Raw genomic sequence first — 14896 nt, forward strand, 5'->3', positions numbered from 1 at the left:
GCGCCCCCGAGAGCCAATAGGGGAGCGGCGCCGCCTGTCAATCACTCTGGTGGCACCGCCCACCTTCCAGTCCCTCCCAGTATATCCCAGTCCTTCCCCCCTTAGCCCCATGCAAATGAGATGCAAATGAGATGCAAATGAGATGCGAATCCGGCTCCTTTATTGGGATCAACGGCGGCGGCGAAAACCTGGGTGGGGGGGGAAACTGGGAGTTACTGGGAGTTACTGGTTTATACTGGGAGTTACTGGTTTGGGGTCTGGAAGTTACTGGGGGTCACTGGGAGTTACTGGTTTGGGGTCTGGGAGTCATTGGGAGTTACTGGGAGTTACTGGGGGTCACTGGGAGTTACTGGGAGGGGTCCCTGGGGTCACTGGGGGTTACTGGGAGTTACTGGGAGTTACTGGTTTGGGGTCTGGGGTCACTGGGGGTCACTGGGAGTTACTGGTTTGGGGTCTGGGGGTTACTGGGAGTTACTGGGAGCTACTGGGAGTTACTGGTTTGGGGTCTGGGGGTCACTGGAGGTTACTGGGAGTTACTGGGAGTTCCTGGGAGGGGTCCCTGGGGTCACTGGCTTATACTGGGAGTTACTGGTTTGGGGTCTGGGGGTTACTGGTTTATACTGGGAGTTACTGGTTTGGGGTCTGGGGGTCACTGGGGGTTACTGGGAGTTACTGGGAGGGGTCCCTGGGGGTCACTGGGAGGTACTGGGAGTTACTGGTTTGGGGTCTGGGGTCACTGGGGGTTACTGGGAGTTACTGGGAGTTACTGGTTTGGGGTCTGGGGGTTACTGGGAGTTACTGGGAGTTACTGGGAGTTACTGGTTTGGGGTCTGGGGGTCACTGGAGGTTACTGGGAGTTACTGGGAGTTCCTGGGAGGGGTCCCTGGGGTCACTGGCTTATACTGGGAGTTACTGGTTTGGGGTCTGGGGGTTACTGGTTTATACTGGGAGTTACTGGTTTGGGGTCTGGGGGTCACTGGGGGTTACTGGGAGTTACTGGGAGGGGTCCCTGGGGGTCACTGGGAGTTACTGGGAGTTACTGGTTTGGGGTCTGGGGGTCACTGGCTTATACTGGGAGTTACTGGTTTGGGGTCTGGGGTCACTGGGGGTTACTGGGAGTTACTGGGGGTTACTGGGAGTTACTGGGAGTTACTGGGAGTTACTGGTTTGGGGTCTGGGGGTCACTGGGGGTCACTGGGAGTTACTGGTTTGGGGTCTGGGGGTTACTGGGAGTTACTGGGAGTTACTGGGAGTTACTGGGAGTTACTGGTTTGGGGTCTGGGGGTCACTGGAGGTTACTGGGAGTTACTGGGAGTTCCTGGGAGGGGTCCCTGGGGTCACTGGCTTATACTGGGAGTTACTGGTTTGGGGTCTGGGGGTTACTGGTTTATACTGGGAGTTACTGGTTTGGGGTCTGGGGGTCACTGGGGGTTACTGGGAGTTACTGGGAGTTCCTGGGAGGGGTCCCTGGGGTCACTGGGAGTTCCTGGGAGTTACTGGTTTGGGGTCTGGGGTTACTGGGAGTTACTGGGAGGGGTCCCTGGGGGTCACTGGGAGTTACTGGGAGTTACTGGTTTGGGGTCTGGGGGTCACTGGCTTATACTGGGAGTTACTGGTTTGGGGTCTGGGGTCACTGGGGGTTACTGGGAGTTCCTGGGATGGGTCCCTGGGGTCACTGGTTTATACTGGGAGTTACTGGGAGTTCCTGGGAGGGGTCCCTGGGAGTTACTGGGAGTTACTGGTTTGGGGTCTGGGGGTCACTGGGAGTTACTGGGAGTTCCTGGGAGGGGTCCCTGGGGTCACTGGGAGTTACTGGGAGTTACTGGTTTGGGGTCTGGGGTCACTGGGGGTTACTGGGAGTTACTGGGAGTTACTGGTTTGGGGTCTGGGGTCACTGGGAGTTACTGGGAGTTACTGGTTTGGGGTCTGGGGTCACTGGGGGTTACTGGGAGTCACTGGGAGGGGTCCCTGGGGCCACTGGTTTATACTGGCTTATACTGGTTTATACTGGGAGTCGCTCACCCCTCCTGCCCTTTTTTTTGGGAACTTTCGTCTTCCTCTTCCTCTTCTTCGGAGGCTCCGCCCCCTCCTGGGGGAGGGGCAAAGATTCAGAGGGGGGTGGGGCCTCATCGGGCCACGCCCACCTTTTCTTTGACTCCTCCCTCCCCCTTGGCCCCGCCCCCTCTCACCTGATTGGCCCCCAGGAGGGCGGGGAAGGCCCCGAAGTGGGTGATGGAGTCCAGGCCACGCCCCCCTGGCCCCGCCCGGCCCCGCCCAGGCCCCGCCCGGAGCCGGCGAAGGGTCGACTCCTCGAAGTGCAGCCTGGGGGGGGAGGGAGGGACAAAACTGAGCCTAAAACTGACCCAAATTGGGCTTAAATCGCCCCAAAACTCACCCCAAAGCTCAGCTTAAAACTGACCCAAATTGGGCTTAAATCGCCCCAAAACTCACCCCAAAGCTCAGCTTAAAACTGACCCAAATTGGGCTTAAATCGCCCCAAAACTCACCCCAAAGCTCAGCTTAAAACTGACCCAAATTGGGCTTAAATCGCCCCAAAACTGACCCCAAAGCTCAGTTTAAAACTGACCCAAACCGGGCTTAAATCGCCCCAAAACTGACCCCAAAGCTCAGCTTAAAACTGACCCAAATTGGGCTTAAATCGCCCCAAAACTCACCCCAAAGCTCAGCTTAAAACTGACCCAAATTGGGCTTAAATCGCCTCAAAAGTGACCCCAAAGCTCAGCTTAAAACTGACCCAAATTGGGTTTAAATCACCCCAAAACTGACCCCAAAGCTCAGCCTAAAACTGACCCAAACTGGGCTTAAATCGCCCCAAAACTCACCCCAAAGCTCAGCTTAAAACTGACCCAAATTGGGCTTAAATCGCCCCAAAACTGACCCCAAAGCTCAGCCTAAAACTGACCCAAATTGGGCTTAAATCGCCCCAAAACTCACCCCAAAGCTCAGCTTAAAACTGACCCAAATTGGGCTTAAATCTCCCCAAAACTGACCCCAAAGCTCAGCCTAAAACTGCCTCAAAACTGCCCCTAAATTGGCCTAAAACGAGCCCAAAAAGTCACCCAAAACTGAGCCTAAATCAGCCTAAAACTGAGCCCAAAAAGTCACCCAAAACTGAGCCTAAATCAGCCTAAAACGACCCTAAAAAATCACCCAAAACCTCACCCTAAACTGGCCTAAAACAAACTCGAAATCTCACCCAGAACTGAGCCTAAATTGGCCTAAAATGATCCCAATAAATGACTCAGTACTGGGCCTGAACTGACCTGAAACTGAGCTTAAAACTGAGCTTAAAACTAAGCCTAAACTGGCCTAAAACGAGCCCAAAAAATCACCCAAAATTGAGCCTAAACTGGCCTAAAACTGAGCTTAAAACTGAGCCTAAACTGGCCTAAAATGAGCCCAGAAAATGACTCAAAACTGAGCCTAAACTGGCCTAAAATGAGCCCAAAAATCACCCAAAATTGAGCCTAAACTGGCCTAAAACTGAGCCTAAACTGGCCTAAAATGAGCCCAGAAAATGACTCAAAACTGAGCCTAAACTGGCCTAAAACGAGCCCAAAAAATCACCCAAAATTGAGCCTAAACTGGCCTAAAACTGAGCTTAAAACTGAGCCTAAACTGGCCTAAAATGAGCCCAGAAAATGACTCAAAACTGAGCCTAAACTGGCCTAAAATGAGCCCAAAAATCACCCAAAATTGAGCCTAAACTGGCCTAAAACTGAGCTTAAAACTGAGCCTAAACTGGCCTAAAACGAGCCCAAAAAATCCCCAAAAATTCCCAAAAAATCCCCCAAAATTCCCAGAGTTCCCGAAGCCCTTTTTGTCCCCCCCAGACCCCCCAAACTCCCCCAAAAAAACCCCAAAAATCAGAAAAAAATCAGAAAAAAATCCCCAAAAATTGATTAAAAAAATCCCCCAAAAATCCCAAAAAAATCCCCAAAAATCCCGAAAAATCCTCAAAAATTCCCAGAGTTCCCAGACCCCCCCTTAACCTTCTTTTGGTCCCTCAGACGCCCAAAACCCCCCAAAAAACCCCCCAAAAAATCAGAAAAAAATCACAAAAATTCACAAAAAATTGATTAAAAAAATCCGAAAAAAATCCCAAAATATCCCAAAAATCCCCAAAAAATCCCCAAAAATTCCCAGAGTTCCTGAAGCCCTTTTTGTCCCCCCCCCAGACCCCCCAAAATCCCCCAAAAAATCGGAAAAAAATCAGAAAAAAATCAGAAAAAATTGGTAAAAAAATCCCAAAAAATCCCCAAAAATTCCCGAAAAATCCCCCAAAATTCCCAGAGTTCCCGAAGCCCTTTTTGTCCCCCCCCAGACCCCCCCAAATCCCACCTGTGGAGCTCCTCCTTGCTGGGGGGACCCCCCAAAGCCGGGCCCAGCTCCGGGGGGGCCTCGCTGAGCTCGTCCCGCAGCTCCCGCAGGACGGAGCCGCTCAGGGCCCGGCGCCGGGCCCAGGCCTCCGACGACGACACCGAGGGCTCCGGGGGGGCTGGGGGGGGGACAGAAAAGAGGTCAGGAACTCCGGGAATTTTGGGGGATTTTTGGGGGATTTTTGGGAATTTTTTTGGGATTTTTTTCGGATTTTTTTATCAATTTTTTGTGAATTTTTGGGATTTTTTTCTGATTTTTTTCTGATTTTTTTTCTGATTTTTGGGGGTTTTTTTGGGGGGTTTGGGGGGTCTGGGGGGGGTGAAAAAGGGGTTCAGGAACTCTGGGAATTTTGGGGGATTTTTTGGGAATTTTTGGGATTTTTTTGGGAATTTTTGGGAATTTTTTCGGATTTTTTTCGGATTTTTTTTATCAATTTTTTGTGAATTTTTGGGATTTTTTTCTGATTTTTTTCTGATTTTTGGGGGTTTTTTGGGGGGTTTGGGGGGTCTGGGGGGGGACAAAAAGGGGTTCAAGAACTCTGGGAATTTTGGGGGATTTTTGGGGAATTTTTGGGAATTTTTTGGGGATTTTTTGAGATTTGGGCTGATTTGGGGCATTTTGGGCTGATTTTGGGCTGATTTGGGGGCATTTTGGGGTATTTTGGGTTGATTTGGGGGGATTTTGGGGCATTTTAGGGGATTTTGGGGGGATTTTGGGGGGATTTTGGGCTGATTTGAGGGGATTTTGGGTTGATTTGGGGTGATTTTGGGGTGATTTTGGGGCATTTAAGGGTGTTTTGGGGGAATTTTGGGGCATTTCGGGGAGATTTTGGGGTGTTTTGGGGTGATTTTGGGGCATTTTGGGGCATTTTGGGGGAATTTTGGGGTGTTTTGGGGTGATTTTGGGGCATTTTAGGGTGTTTTGGGGGGATTTTGGCATGTTCTGAGGTGATTTTGGGGTGTTTTGGGGTGATTTTGGGGCATTTTGGGGTGATTTTGGGGCGTTTTGGGGGCATTTTGGGTTGATTTGGAGGGATTTTGGGGCATTTTGGGGCGTTTTGGGGGGATTTTGGCATGTTCTGAGGTGATTTTGGGGTGTTTTGGGGTGATTTTGGGGCATTTTGGGGTGATTTTGGGGCGTTTTGGGGGCATTTTGGGTTGATTTGGAGGGATTTTGGGGCATTTTGGGGCGTTTCAGGGGGATTTTGGGGTGTTTTGGGCTGATTTGAGGGGATTTTGGGGCATTTTGGGCTGATTTTGGGGCATTTTGGGTTGATTTGGGGTGTTTTGGGGTGATTTGGAGGCATTTTGGGGCATTTTGGGTTGATTTGGGGTGTTTTGGGGCGTTTTGGGGGGATTTTGGGGTGATTTTGGGGCATTTTGGGGTGATTTTGAGGGATTTTGGGCTCTCTCACCGCAGCTGACGGGCACCAGTCGGGGGGGGCGGTACCGGCCCCGCCCCCCGCCCAGCCCGGGGGCTTTGGCTCCGCCCCCTCCCTCAGGCTCCTCCTCTTCCTCCTACCAAAAAAAAAAGGGGGGGGCGTGGCAACTTTAAACCCCGCCCACCCCCTTCAGCCACACCCACCCATTAAACCCCTAATCCCTTTAAGCCACGCCCACTCCCCTGAAGCCACACCCTCTGCCTTTTAAGCCACTCCCGCTGGGCTTTAGGCCACACCCCCTTTAGGCCACGCCCCTTTAGGCCCCGCCTACCTGCGCCGCCATGTTGGAAGGGGCGGGGCGGAAGCTCAGGGGGTCGTCGGGGCCTGTTTGATTGACAGGTGTCAGTCCAGGGGGGGTGGGCGGGGCTTAAGGGTTGTGGGTGGAGTTTAAGGGCTGTGGGTGGGGTTTAAGGGTTGTGGGTGGGGTTTAAGGGCTGTGGGCAGGGTTTAAGGGCTGTGGGCGGGGTTTAAGGGTTGTGGGTGGGGTTTAAGGGCTGTGGGCGGGGTTTAAGGGTTGTGGGCGGGGTTTAAGGGCTGTGGGCGGGGTTTAAGGGCTGTGGGCGGGGTTTAAGGGCTGTGGGCGGGGTTTAAGGGCTGTGGGCGGGGTTTAAGGGTTGTGGGCGGGGTTTAAGGGCTGTGGGCGGGGTTTAAGGGCTGTGGGCGGGGCTTAAAGGCTGTGGGGGCTTTAAGAGCTGTGGGCGGGATTTAAGGGCTGTGGGCGGGGTTTAAAAACTGTGGGAGGGGCTTAAGGGCTGTGGGCGGGGCTGAGGGTGTGAGGGCGGGGCTTCACTGACCCCGCCCCCCCCGGGCCGCCGCCCGCAGCAGCTTCTCCAGTTGGTACTTGAGGCCCAGCTCGAGGGGGCGGAGCTTCTCCAGTACCTGCCGAGGGGGCGGGGCTTAAGGGCGAGGGGAGGGGTCAGAACCCCCCAAACCCGCTTTGGGACCCCCAAAATTCCCTCAGGGACCCCCAAAATCCAATTTATTCCCTTTAAACCCCCCAAAATCCAATTTATTCCCCTCTAACCCCCCCAAAATTTCCCCCAAAATTTCCCCAAAAATCCCCCCAAAATCCCCCAAAATTCCCCCCAAAATCCCCCAAAATTCCCACAAAATCCCTCCAAAACCCAATTTATTCCCTTTTAACTCTCCCAAATCCCCCCAAAATCCCCCAAAGTCTTAAAAATCTCCCCAAAATCCCCCCAAAATCCCCCCAAATCCCCCCAAAATCCCCCAAAATTTCCAAAAAATCCCCCAAAATTCCCTCCAAAATCCCCCCAAAATTTCCCCAAAATCCCAAAAGTCCTCCCAAAACCCCCCAAAAAATCCTCAAAACCCTCCAAAAAATCCCCAAAACCCCCCAAAAAAATCCCCAAAAAATCTCCAAAAAATCCCCAAAATATCCCCAAAAAATCCCTAAAAAAATCTCCAAAAAATCCCCAAAACCCCCCCAAAAATCCCAAAAAAATCTCCAAAAAATCCCCCAAAAAATCTCCAAAACATCCCCAAAACCCCCCCAAAAATCCCCAAAAAATCTCCAAAAAATCCCCCAAAAAATCTCCAAAACCCCCCAAAAAAATCCCCCAAAAATCTCCAATCCCCAAAAAAATCCCCAAAAAAATCTCCAAAAAATTCCCAAAAAATCCCCCAAAAATCCCCAAACCCCCCAAAAAATCCCCAAAAATCCCTAAAAAATCCCCCAAAAAATCCCCCAAACCCCCGAAAAAATCCCCAAAAAATCCCCAAAACCCCCCCAAAAATCCCTAAAAAATCCCCCAAACCCCCCCAAAAATCCCCAAAAAATCCCCAAAAATCCCCCAAAAAATCCCCAAAACCCCCCAAAAAATCCCTAAAAAATCCCGAAAAAATCCCCAAAACCCCCCAAAAAATCCCTAAAAAATCCCCAAAGAATCCCCAAAACCCCCCCAAAAAATCCCCCAAAAATCCCCAAAAAATCTCTAAAAAATCCCCCCAAAAATCCCCCAAAAATCCCTAAAAAATCCCTAAAAAATCCCAAAAACCCTCCCAAAAATCCCCAAAAAATCCCCCAAAAATCCCCTTTAACCCCCCAGAATGCCCCCCAAACTCACCACTCGGGTCTCCAGGAGCCTCTCCAGGGCCCCCCCCGAGCCCCCCAGGGTCCCCCCCCGAATTTTGGGGCTCAGGAGCAGGGTCAGGTCCTGCAGGTACCACAGCAGGGCCTGGCAGCGCAGATGGAGCAGAGACACCCCCTGCAAGGACCCAAAATGGGGTTAAAACCACCCAAAATGGGATTAAAACGTCCCAAATCCACCCAAAATTGACTTAAAGCCACATAAAATCACCCAAAATCCATTTAAATCCACCCAAAATCCACCCAAACCAACCCAAAATCCATTGAAATCCACCCAAAATCCAGGAAACATCCATTTAAATCCCCCCCAAATCCATTGAAATCCACCCAAAATCCATTTAAATCCACCCAAAATCCATTTAAATCCACCCAAAATTCACTTAAATCCACCCAAAATTCATTTAAATCCCCCCCAAATCCATTTAAATCCACCCAAAATTGACTTAAATCCACCCAAAATTGATTGAAATCCCCCCAAAATTGACTTAAATCCACCCAAAATCCATTGAAATCCACCCAAAATCCACCCAAAATCCATTAAAATCCACCCAAAAAAATCCACTAAAATCCACCCAAAAAAAGCCCAAAAAAATCACAAAAAAACCCAAAAAAATCTTAAAAAAATCCCCCAAAATTCCCCAAAAAACCCCAAAAATTTGGGACCCCCCCCAGACCCACTTTTAACCCTTTTTAATCCCCTTTTTACCCCTTTTTTAACCATTTTAACCCCCCCAAAACTCCCCAAAATCCCATTTTAACCCCCCCCCAAAAAAGCCCCAAAAAATCACAAAAAAAAACCAAAAAAGCCCAAAAAAATCCCCCCAAAAAAGCCCTAAAAAATCAGAAAAAAACCCCAAAAAATCTTAAAAAAATCCCCCAAAATTCCCAAAAAAACCACAAAAAACCCCTAAAAAATCTTAAAAAAATCCCCTAAAATTCCCAAAAACCTCCCCAAAATTTGGGACCCCCTCCCGACCCCCTTTTAACCCTTTTTAATCCCCTTTTTACCCCTTTTTAACCCTTTTTTAACCCACTTTAACCCCTCCCTTTACCTGCCGCGTCTGCAGCCGCCCCGCCCTCACTCTCCGCAGCATCTCCCGCCCGTGCGCCGCCACCTCCGCCACCTGCGGGACCCAAAACCCTCCGTTTTTTGGGGCGTTTTCACCCCTTTTCGGGCGTTTTTTGGGGCGTTTTCGGGTGTTTTTTGGGGGGGTCTCTCACCTGCCCCCGAAGCGCCTCCAGCAGCGCCACGGCTTCGCCCGCCGCCATCTTGGATCGCGGCGTGAGGGGAGCGCCGCCTCGGCCAATCAGCGCCGAGCGCGCGAAGTCTTAGCCAATCAGAGCGCTGTCCCGCCCCTCCACGCGCTGAGTGACGGGCGAGAAGACCAATCGCAGCGAGGGGTTTAAGAAGGAAGCCAATAGGAAGGCGGGAGGGCGGGATGAGGGCGGTGATTGACAGGCGCGGCCACCAATGGGCGGCGAGGGTTTCGTGAGGGGAGGTTTCACAGGGCCGCGGGGTCCTAAAAGCCCTCCGGGGGACCCTCAAAAACCCCCCCAAAAAAAACCCGAACCCCCCCAAAATCCCTAAAAAAAAAACCCTTCGAGACCCCAAAAAATCATTTCAGGGACCCTCAAAACCCCCTCGGGACCCTCAAAACCTTCCCCGGGACCCTCAAAAATCCCTCTCTGGCCCCCCCCCCCCAAAGGTCCTGAAAGGTCACACAAATCCCTCCCCGTCCCAAAATTCCAAATAATTCCCCCCAAAAATTCCCCCCAAGTCCCTAAAAATCCCACAAAACCCCCCAAAAACCTCCTGGGACCCCAAAAGCTCCATCAGGACCCCCTTCCCAGAGGCTTCTTTATACCCCCAAGGAGCCCTCAAAAGGTCCTGAAAGGTCACCAAAAAAAAAAAAAAAAAAACAAACCTAAAAAAGTCCCTAAAAATTAAAATAAAATCCCCCAAAACCCTCCAAAAAAATCCCCCAAAACTTCCCAAAAAATCCCTCGAAACCCTTCAAAAAGTTCCCCAAAAAAGTCCCCCCAAAAATCTCCAAAAACCCTCCAAAAAATCACCCAAAAAATTCCCCAAGTCCCCTAAAAAATTATTTTAAACCCTCAAAAATCACCAAAACCCCCCAAAATCCCCCCAAACCCTCCAAAAAAATTCCCCGACCCCCCCCCAAAATCTTTAAAACCCCCTAAAAAAAATTTTAAACCCTCAACCCTTCCCAAAAAAAACCCTTAAAATTTAAAAACCCCCCAAAAATCTCCAAAATCCCCCAAAAATTCCCTCAAAAATTCCCCAAATTCCTCAAAAAACCCCTAAAATTTTTTTAAACCCTAAAAAATCCCCAAAACGCCCCCAAAAAATTTTTAAACCCTCCAAAAAAACCCCAACCCCCCCAAAAATCTCCCGACCCCCACCCAAAAAAACCCCTTAAAAATATTATTTAAACCCTCAAAATTCCTCAAAACCCCCCGAAATCCCCCCAAACTCCCCCGAAATCCTCCAAATGTCCCCAAAAAAAATCCCCCCAAACCCCTTAAAAATTTCTAAAACTCCCAAAAACCCCCCCAAAAAAAACCCTAAAAATATTTTTTAAATCCCCAAAACTCCTCAAAACCTCCCAAAAATTCCCCCCCAAAAAAACCCCAAAAATCCTTCGAATCTCCCCCAAAAATCCCCCAAAAAATCCCCCAAAAAATCCCCCAAAAAATCCCCAAAAACCCCCAAAAAATTCCCCCCAAAAATCCTCCAAATCTCCCCCCAAAATCCCCCCAAACCCCTCAAAAATTTGTAAACCCCTCAAAACCCCCCAAAATTCCCGCCAAAATCCTCCAAATCTCCCAAAAAAATCCCCCAAAACATCCCCCAAAAATTCCCCCCAAAAATCCTCCAAATCTCCCCCAAAAAAATCCCTAAAAAATTATTTTAAACCCCCAAAACCCCCCAAAATCCCCAAAACCCCCCTAAAATTTTAAACCCCCGAAAAACCCCCAAAATTTTCCCCCAAAAACCCCCAAAAATCCTCCAAAAATCCCCCAAAAATTCCCCCACAACCCCTCAAAAATTCCCCCCAAAAATCCTCCAAATCTCCCCCAAAAAAACCCCTAAAAAATTATTTTAAACCCCCAAGAACCCCTAAAATCCCCCCGAAAATCCCCAAAACCCCCCTAAAATTTTAAACCCCCGAAAACCCCCAAAAATTTCCCCCAAAAACCCCAAAATCCCCCCAAAACACCCCAAAACCCCCCAAAAATTCCCCCAAAAATCCTCCAAAAATCCCCCAAAAATCTCCCAAAAACCCCCCAAAAATCCCCCCAAACCCCCCCAAAATTTCTAAACCCCCCCAAAACCCCCCAAAACACCGAAATTCCTCCCCAAAAACCTACAAACAAACTCTTTATTCCCGATTTTTTTTGTTTTGCCGCTGAGGGAGGGGGGGGGGGGGGAGAGGAGAAAAAAGGGGGCGTGGCTTCCTGGAAAGGGAGGGGGCGTGGCTTCCGGCGGGGTGGGCGTGGCCTCAGCGCCGCCCCCCTCGGTCCCTCAGAGGGGGGCTCCGGGAGCGGCTGCGGCGCTTCCGGTGCCCGCTGGGGGGCGCCCTGCTGGAGGAGGAAGCCCCGCCCCCTTTGCGGGAGGAAGGAGCGGAGCCATCCCGGGAGGAAGGGGCGGGGTTGCCGCCGGAAGAGGCGGGGCCTGAGGCGGAAGTGCCCCCCGATTGGCGCTGCCGAAGCTCCTCCTCTTCCTGCTCCTTCCGGCGCCGCTCCCGCTCCCGCGCCCGCGCCGCCCGCTCCGCCTGCTTCTGCACGAACTAATTAACGCAAATTTACGCTAATTAGGCGCTAATTAAACGCCAGGGGACACTCCCACCGCTGCTCCAATCGACCAACCCCGAATTCCCCTCGTTTAAACCCAAAATTTGGGGGTTTTTTAACCCCATTTTCCGTGGTTTTAACCCAATTTTTAACCCGATTTTCAACAGAAAATTCCCAATTTTTAACCCAGTTTTCCATAGAAATTTCCCAATTTTTAACCCGATTTTCAACAGAAAATTTGCAATTTTTAACCCAGTTTTCTGTGGAAAATTCCCAATTTTTAACCCAATTTTCCGTGGTTTTAACCCAATTTTTTTTACCCAATTTTTAGTGGTTTTAACCCAATTTTTAACCCAATTTTCCACTGAAAATTCCCAATTTTTAACCCAATTTTCCACTGAAAATTCCCAATTTTTAACCCAATTTTCCATGGTTTTAACCCAATTTTTAACCCAATTTTCCGTGGTTTTAACCCAATTTTTAACCCTATTTTCCGTGTTTTTAACCCAATTTTTAACCCGATTTTCAACAGAAAATTCCCAATTTTTAACCCAGTATTCCCTGGAAAATTCCCAATTTTTAACCCAATTTTCCACAGAAAATTCGCAATTTTTAACCCAGTTTTCTGTGGAAAATTCCCAATTTTGAACCCAATTTTCCGTGGTTTTAACCCAATTTTTTTTACCCAATTTTTAGTGTTTTTAACCCAATTTTCCACTGAAAATTCCAAATTTTTAACCCAATTTTCCACTGAAAATTCCCAATTTTTAACCCAATTTTCCATGGTTTTAACCCAATTTTTAACCCTATTTTCCGTGTTTTTAACCCAATTTTTAACCCGATTTTCAACAGAAAATTCCCAATTTTTAACCCAGTTTTCCCTGGAAAATTCCCAATTTTTAACCCAATTTTCCCTGGAAAATTCCCAATTTTTAACCCAATTTTCCGTGGTTTTAACCCAATTTTTAACCCAATTTTCCGTGGTTTTACACCCCATTTTTAACCCCATTTTCCGTGGTTTTAACCCAATTTTTAACCCAATTTTCCACAGAAAATTCCCGATTTTTAACCCAATTTTCTGTACAAAAATTCCCAATTTTTAACCCAATTTTCCGGGTTTTTAACCCAATTTTTAACCCGATTTTCCATAGAAAATTCCCAATTTTTAACCCAATTTTCCATAGAAAATTCACAAGTTTTAACCCAATTTTCCCCCAAATTTGACCCAAATTTAAAATTTTTCCCCCAAATTTTAATTTTTTCCTCCAAAATTTTAATTTTTTCCCCCAATTTTATTTTCCCCCTCAAATTTTTATTTTTCTCCCCAAATTTTTATTTTTTCCCCCTTTTATTTTTTTTAAATTTTATTTTCATCTCAAATTTTAATTTTTTCTTCAAATTTTATTTTCCCCCAAAATTTTAATTTTTTCCCCCAAAATTTTTATTTTTTCCCCCAAAATTTTTATTTTTTCCCCAAATTTTATTTTCCCCCAAAATTTTTATTTTTCTCCCCAAATTTTTATTTTTTTCTTTTATTTTTTCAATTTTTATTTTCATCTCAAATTTTAATTTTTTCCCCCAAAATTTTTATTTTTCCCCCAAAATTTTTTTTCCCCCAAAATTTTAATTTTTTCCCCCAAAATTTTGATTTTTTCCCCCAAAATTTTAATTTTTCCCCACCAAAATTTTAATTTTTTCCTCCAAATTTTTATTTTTCCCCCAAAATTTTTATTTTTCCCCCAAAATTGTATTTTTTCCCCCAAAATTGTATTTTTTCCCCCAAAATTTTTATTTTTCTCCCCAAATTTTTATTTTTTCCCTCTTTTATTTTTCAAATTTTATTTTCATCTCAAATTTTAATTTTTTCCCCCAAAATTTTAATTTTTTCCCCCAAAATTTTTATTTTTCCCCCAAAATTTTTTTTCCCCCCAAATTTTTATTTTTTTCCCCAAAATTGTATTTTTCTCCCCAAAATTTTTATTTTTCCCCCCAAATTTTTATTTTTCCCCCTTTTATTTTTTCAAATTTTATTTTCATCCCAAATTTTAATTTTTCCCCTCAAATTTTAATTTTTCCCCCCAAAATTTTAATTTTTCCCCCCCAAATTTTAATTTTTCCCCCCAAAATTTTTATTTTTCCCCCCCAATTAACTCCGCCCCCTCCCCCCTTTTAACCCCCCCTATGCAAATGTATGCAAATGAGGCCCCGCCCACCTGGGTGTCGGTCAGGGGCAGCCAATAAATGCACGGGGCCGCTTTGGTTTTCCGGAAAAGGTCGTCCAGGAGCTTCGCCGGCGGCTCCTCCGGGGCTTTGTCTGCCCAAAAACCACCAAAATCACCCCAAATCACCCCAAATTCACCCAAAATCCACCCAAATCCACCCAAAATCCAATTAAATACACTCAAAATCACCCCAAATCCACCCAAAATCCACCCAAATTCAACCAAAATCACCCTAAATTCACCCAAATTCACCAAAATCCACCCAAATCACCCCAAATTCACCAAAATTCACCCAAATTCAACAAAATTCACCCAAATTCACCCCAAATTCACCCAAATTCACCCAAAATCCACCCAAATCCACCCAAAATCCACCCAAATCCACCCAAAATCCAATTAATACACACCAATCACCCCAAATTCACCCAAAAACTGCTTAAATCCACCCAAAATCCACCAAAATACACCAAAAATGCACCCAAATTCACCCAAATCCACCCCAAATCCACCCAAATCACCCCAAATTCACCCCAAATTCACCCAAAATCCACCCAAATCCACCCAAAATCCACCCAAAATCCACCTAAATCCACCCAAATCACCCCAAATTCACCCCAAATTCACCCAAATTCAACCAAAATCACCCCAAATTCACCCAAATTCACCAAAATCCACCCAAATCACCCCAAATTCACCCAAAATCCACCCAAATTCACCCAAAATCCACCCAAAATCCACCCAAATTCACCCAAATCACCCAAAATTCACCCAAATCACCCCAAATTCACCCCAAATCCACCCAAAATCACCCCAAATTCAACCAAAATCCACCCAAATTCACCCAAATTCACCCCAAATTCACCCCAAATCCACCCAAATCCACCCAAATCCACCCAAAATTCACCC

General features: G+C 47.3%; 1 protein-coding gene and 2 long non-coding RNA genes across 6 annotated transcripts; 1 reads left to right on the top strand and 2 right to left on the bottom strand.

Moving 5' to 3' along the window:
• Window positions 1-138: 138 nt before the first annotated feature.
• Window positions 139-9229, bottom strand: LOC127464563 (neuroguidin-like). Its single transcript, XM_051774905.1, has 16 exons — window positions 9174-9229; window positions 9005-9076; window positions 7930-8070; window positions 6637-6721; window positions 6114-6166; window positions 5816-5918; window positions 4363-4519; window positions 2190-2322; window positions 1979-2089; window positions 1677-1793; window positions 1362-1424; window positions 1124-1318; window positions 914-1009; window positions 738-870; window positions 590-695; window positions 139-494 (listed from the first exon to the last, which is right to left on the bottom strand). The coding sequence occupies exons 1-9, from the start codon at window positions 9219-9221 to the stop codon at window positions 2003-2005; spliced, it is 879 nt and encodes a 292-aa protein (XP_051630865.1). The 5' UTR covers window positions 9222-9229; the 3' UTR covers window positions 139-494; window positions 590-695; window positions 738-870; window positions 914-1009; window positions 1124-1318; window positions 1362-1424; window positions 1677-1793; window positions 1979-2002.
• On the top strand, window positions 737-1595 carry LOC127464566 (uncharacterized). The gene is made up of 3 exons (XR_007901448.1): window positions 737-814; window positions 1004-1314; window positions 1535-1595. It is a non-coding gene; the product is annotated as an uncharacterized LOC127464566 (long non-coding RNA).
• Window positions 9230-11342: 2113 nt separating the features above from the next.
• On the bottom strand, window positions 11343-14736 carry LOC127464564 (uncharacterized). 4 transcript variants are annotated; one of them, XR_007901445.1, is made up of 4 exons: window positions 14666-14736; window positions 14509-14573; window positions 13982-14168; window positions 11343-11764 (listed from the first exon to the last, which is right to left on the bottom strand). It is a non-coding gene; the product is annotated as an uncharacterized LOC127464564 (long non-coding RNA). The 4 variants fall into 4 exon arrangements; XR_007901444.1 differs by having other exon boundaries at window positions 14656-14729; XR_007901446.1 differs by lacking the exon at window positions 14666-14736 and having other exon boundaries at window positions 14520-14597.
• Window positions 14737-14896: the final 160 nt, after the last annotated feature.

The sequence above is a fragment of the Manacus candei genome, unplaced genomic scaffold (assembly GCF_025592945.1).
Source record: "Manacus candei isolate 608988 ecotype Guabito, Panama unplaced genomic scaffold, ASM2559294v1 h1tg000235l, whole genome shotgun sequence".
NCBI lineage: Eukaryota > Metazoa > Chordata > Aves > Passeriformes > Pipridae > Manacus > Manacus candei.

Coding starts and splice junctions, on each gene's coding strand:
- LOC127464563 (XM_051774905.1), bottom strand. CDS start 9,221: ATGGCGGCGGGCGAAGCCGTGGCGCTGCTGGAGGCGCTTCGGGGGCAG. Junction 6,167..6,636: donor GGCGGCCCGGGGGGGGCGGG/GTCAGTGAAGCC, acceptor TCAATCAAACAG/GCCCCGACGACCCCCTGAGC. Junction 5,919..6,113: donor CTTCCAACATGGCGGCGCAG/GTAGGCGGGGCC, acceptor TTTTTTTGGTAG/GAGGAAGAGGAGGAGCCTGA.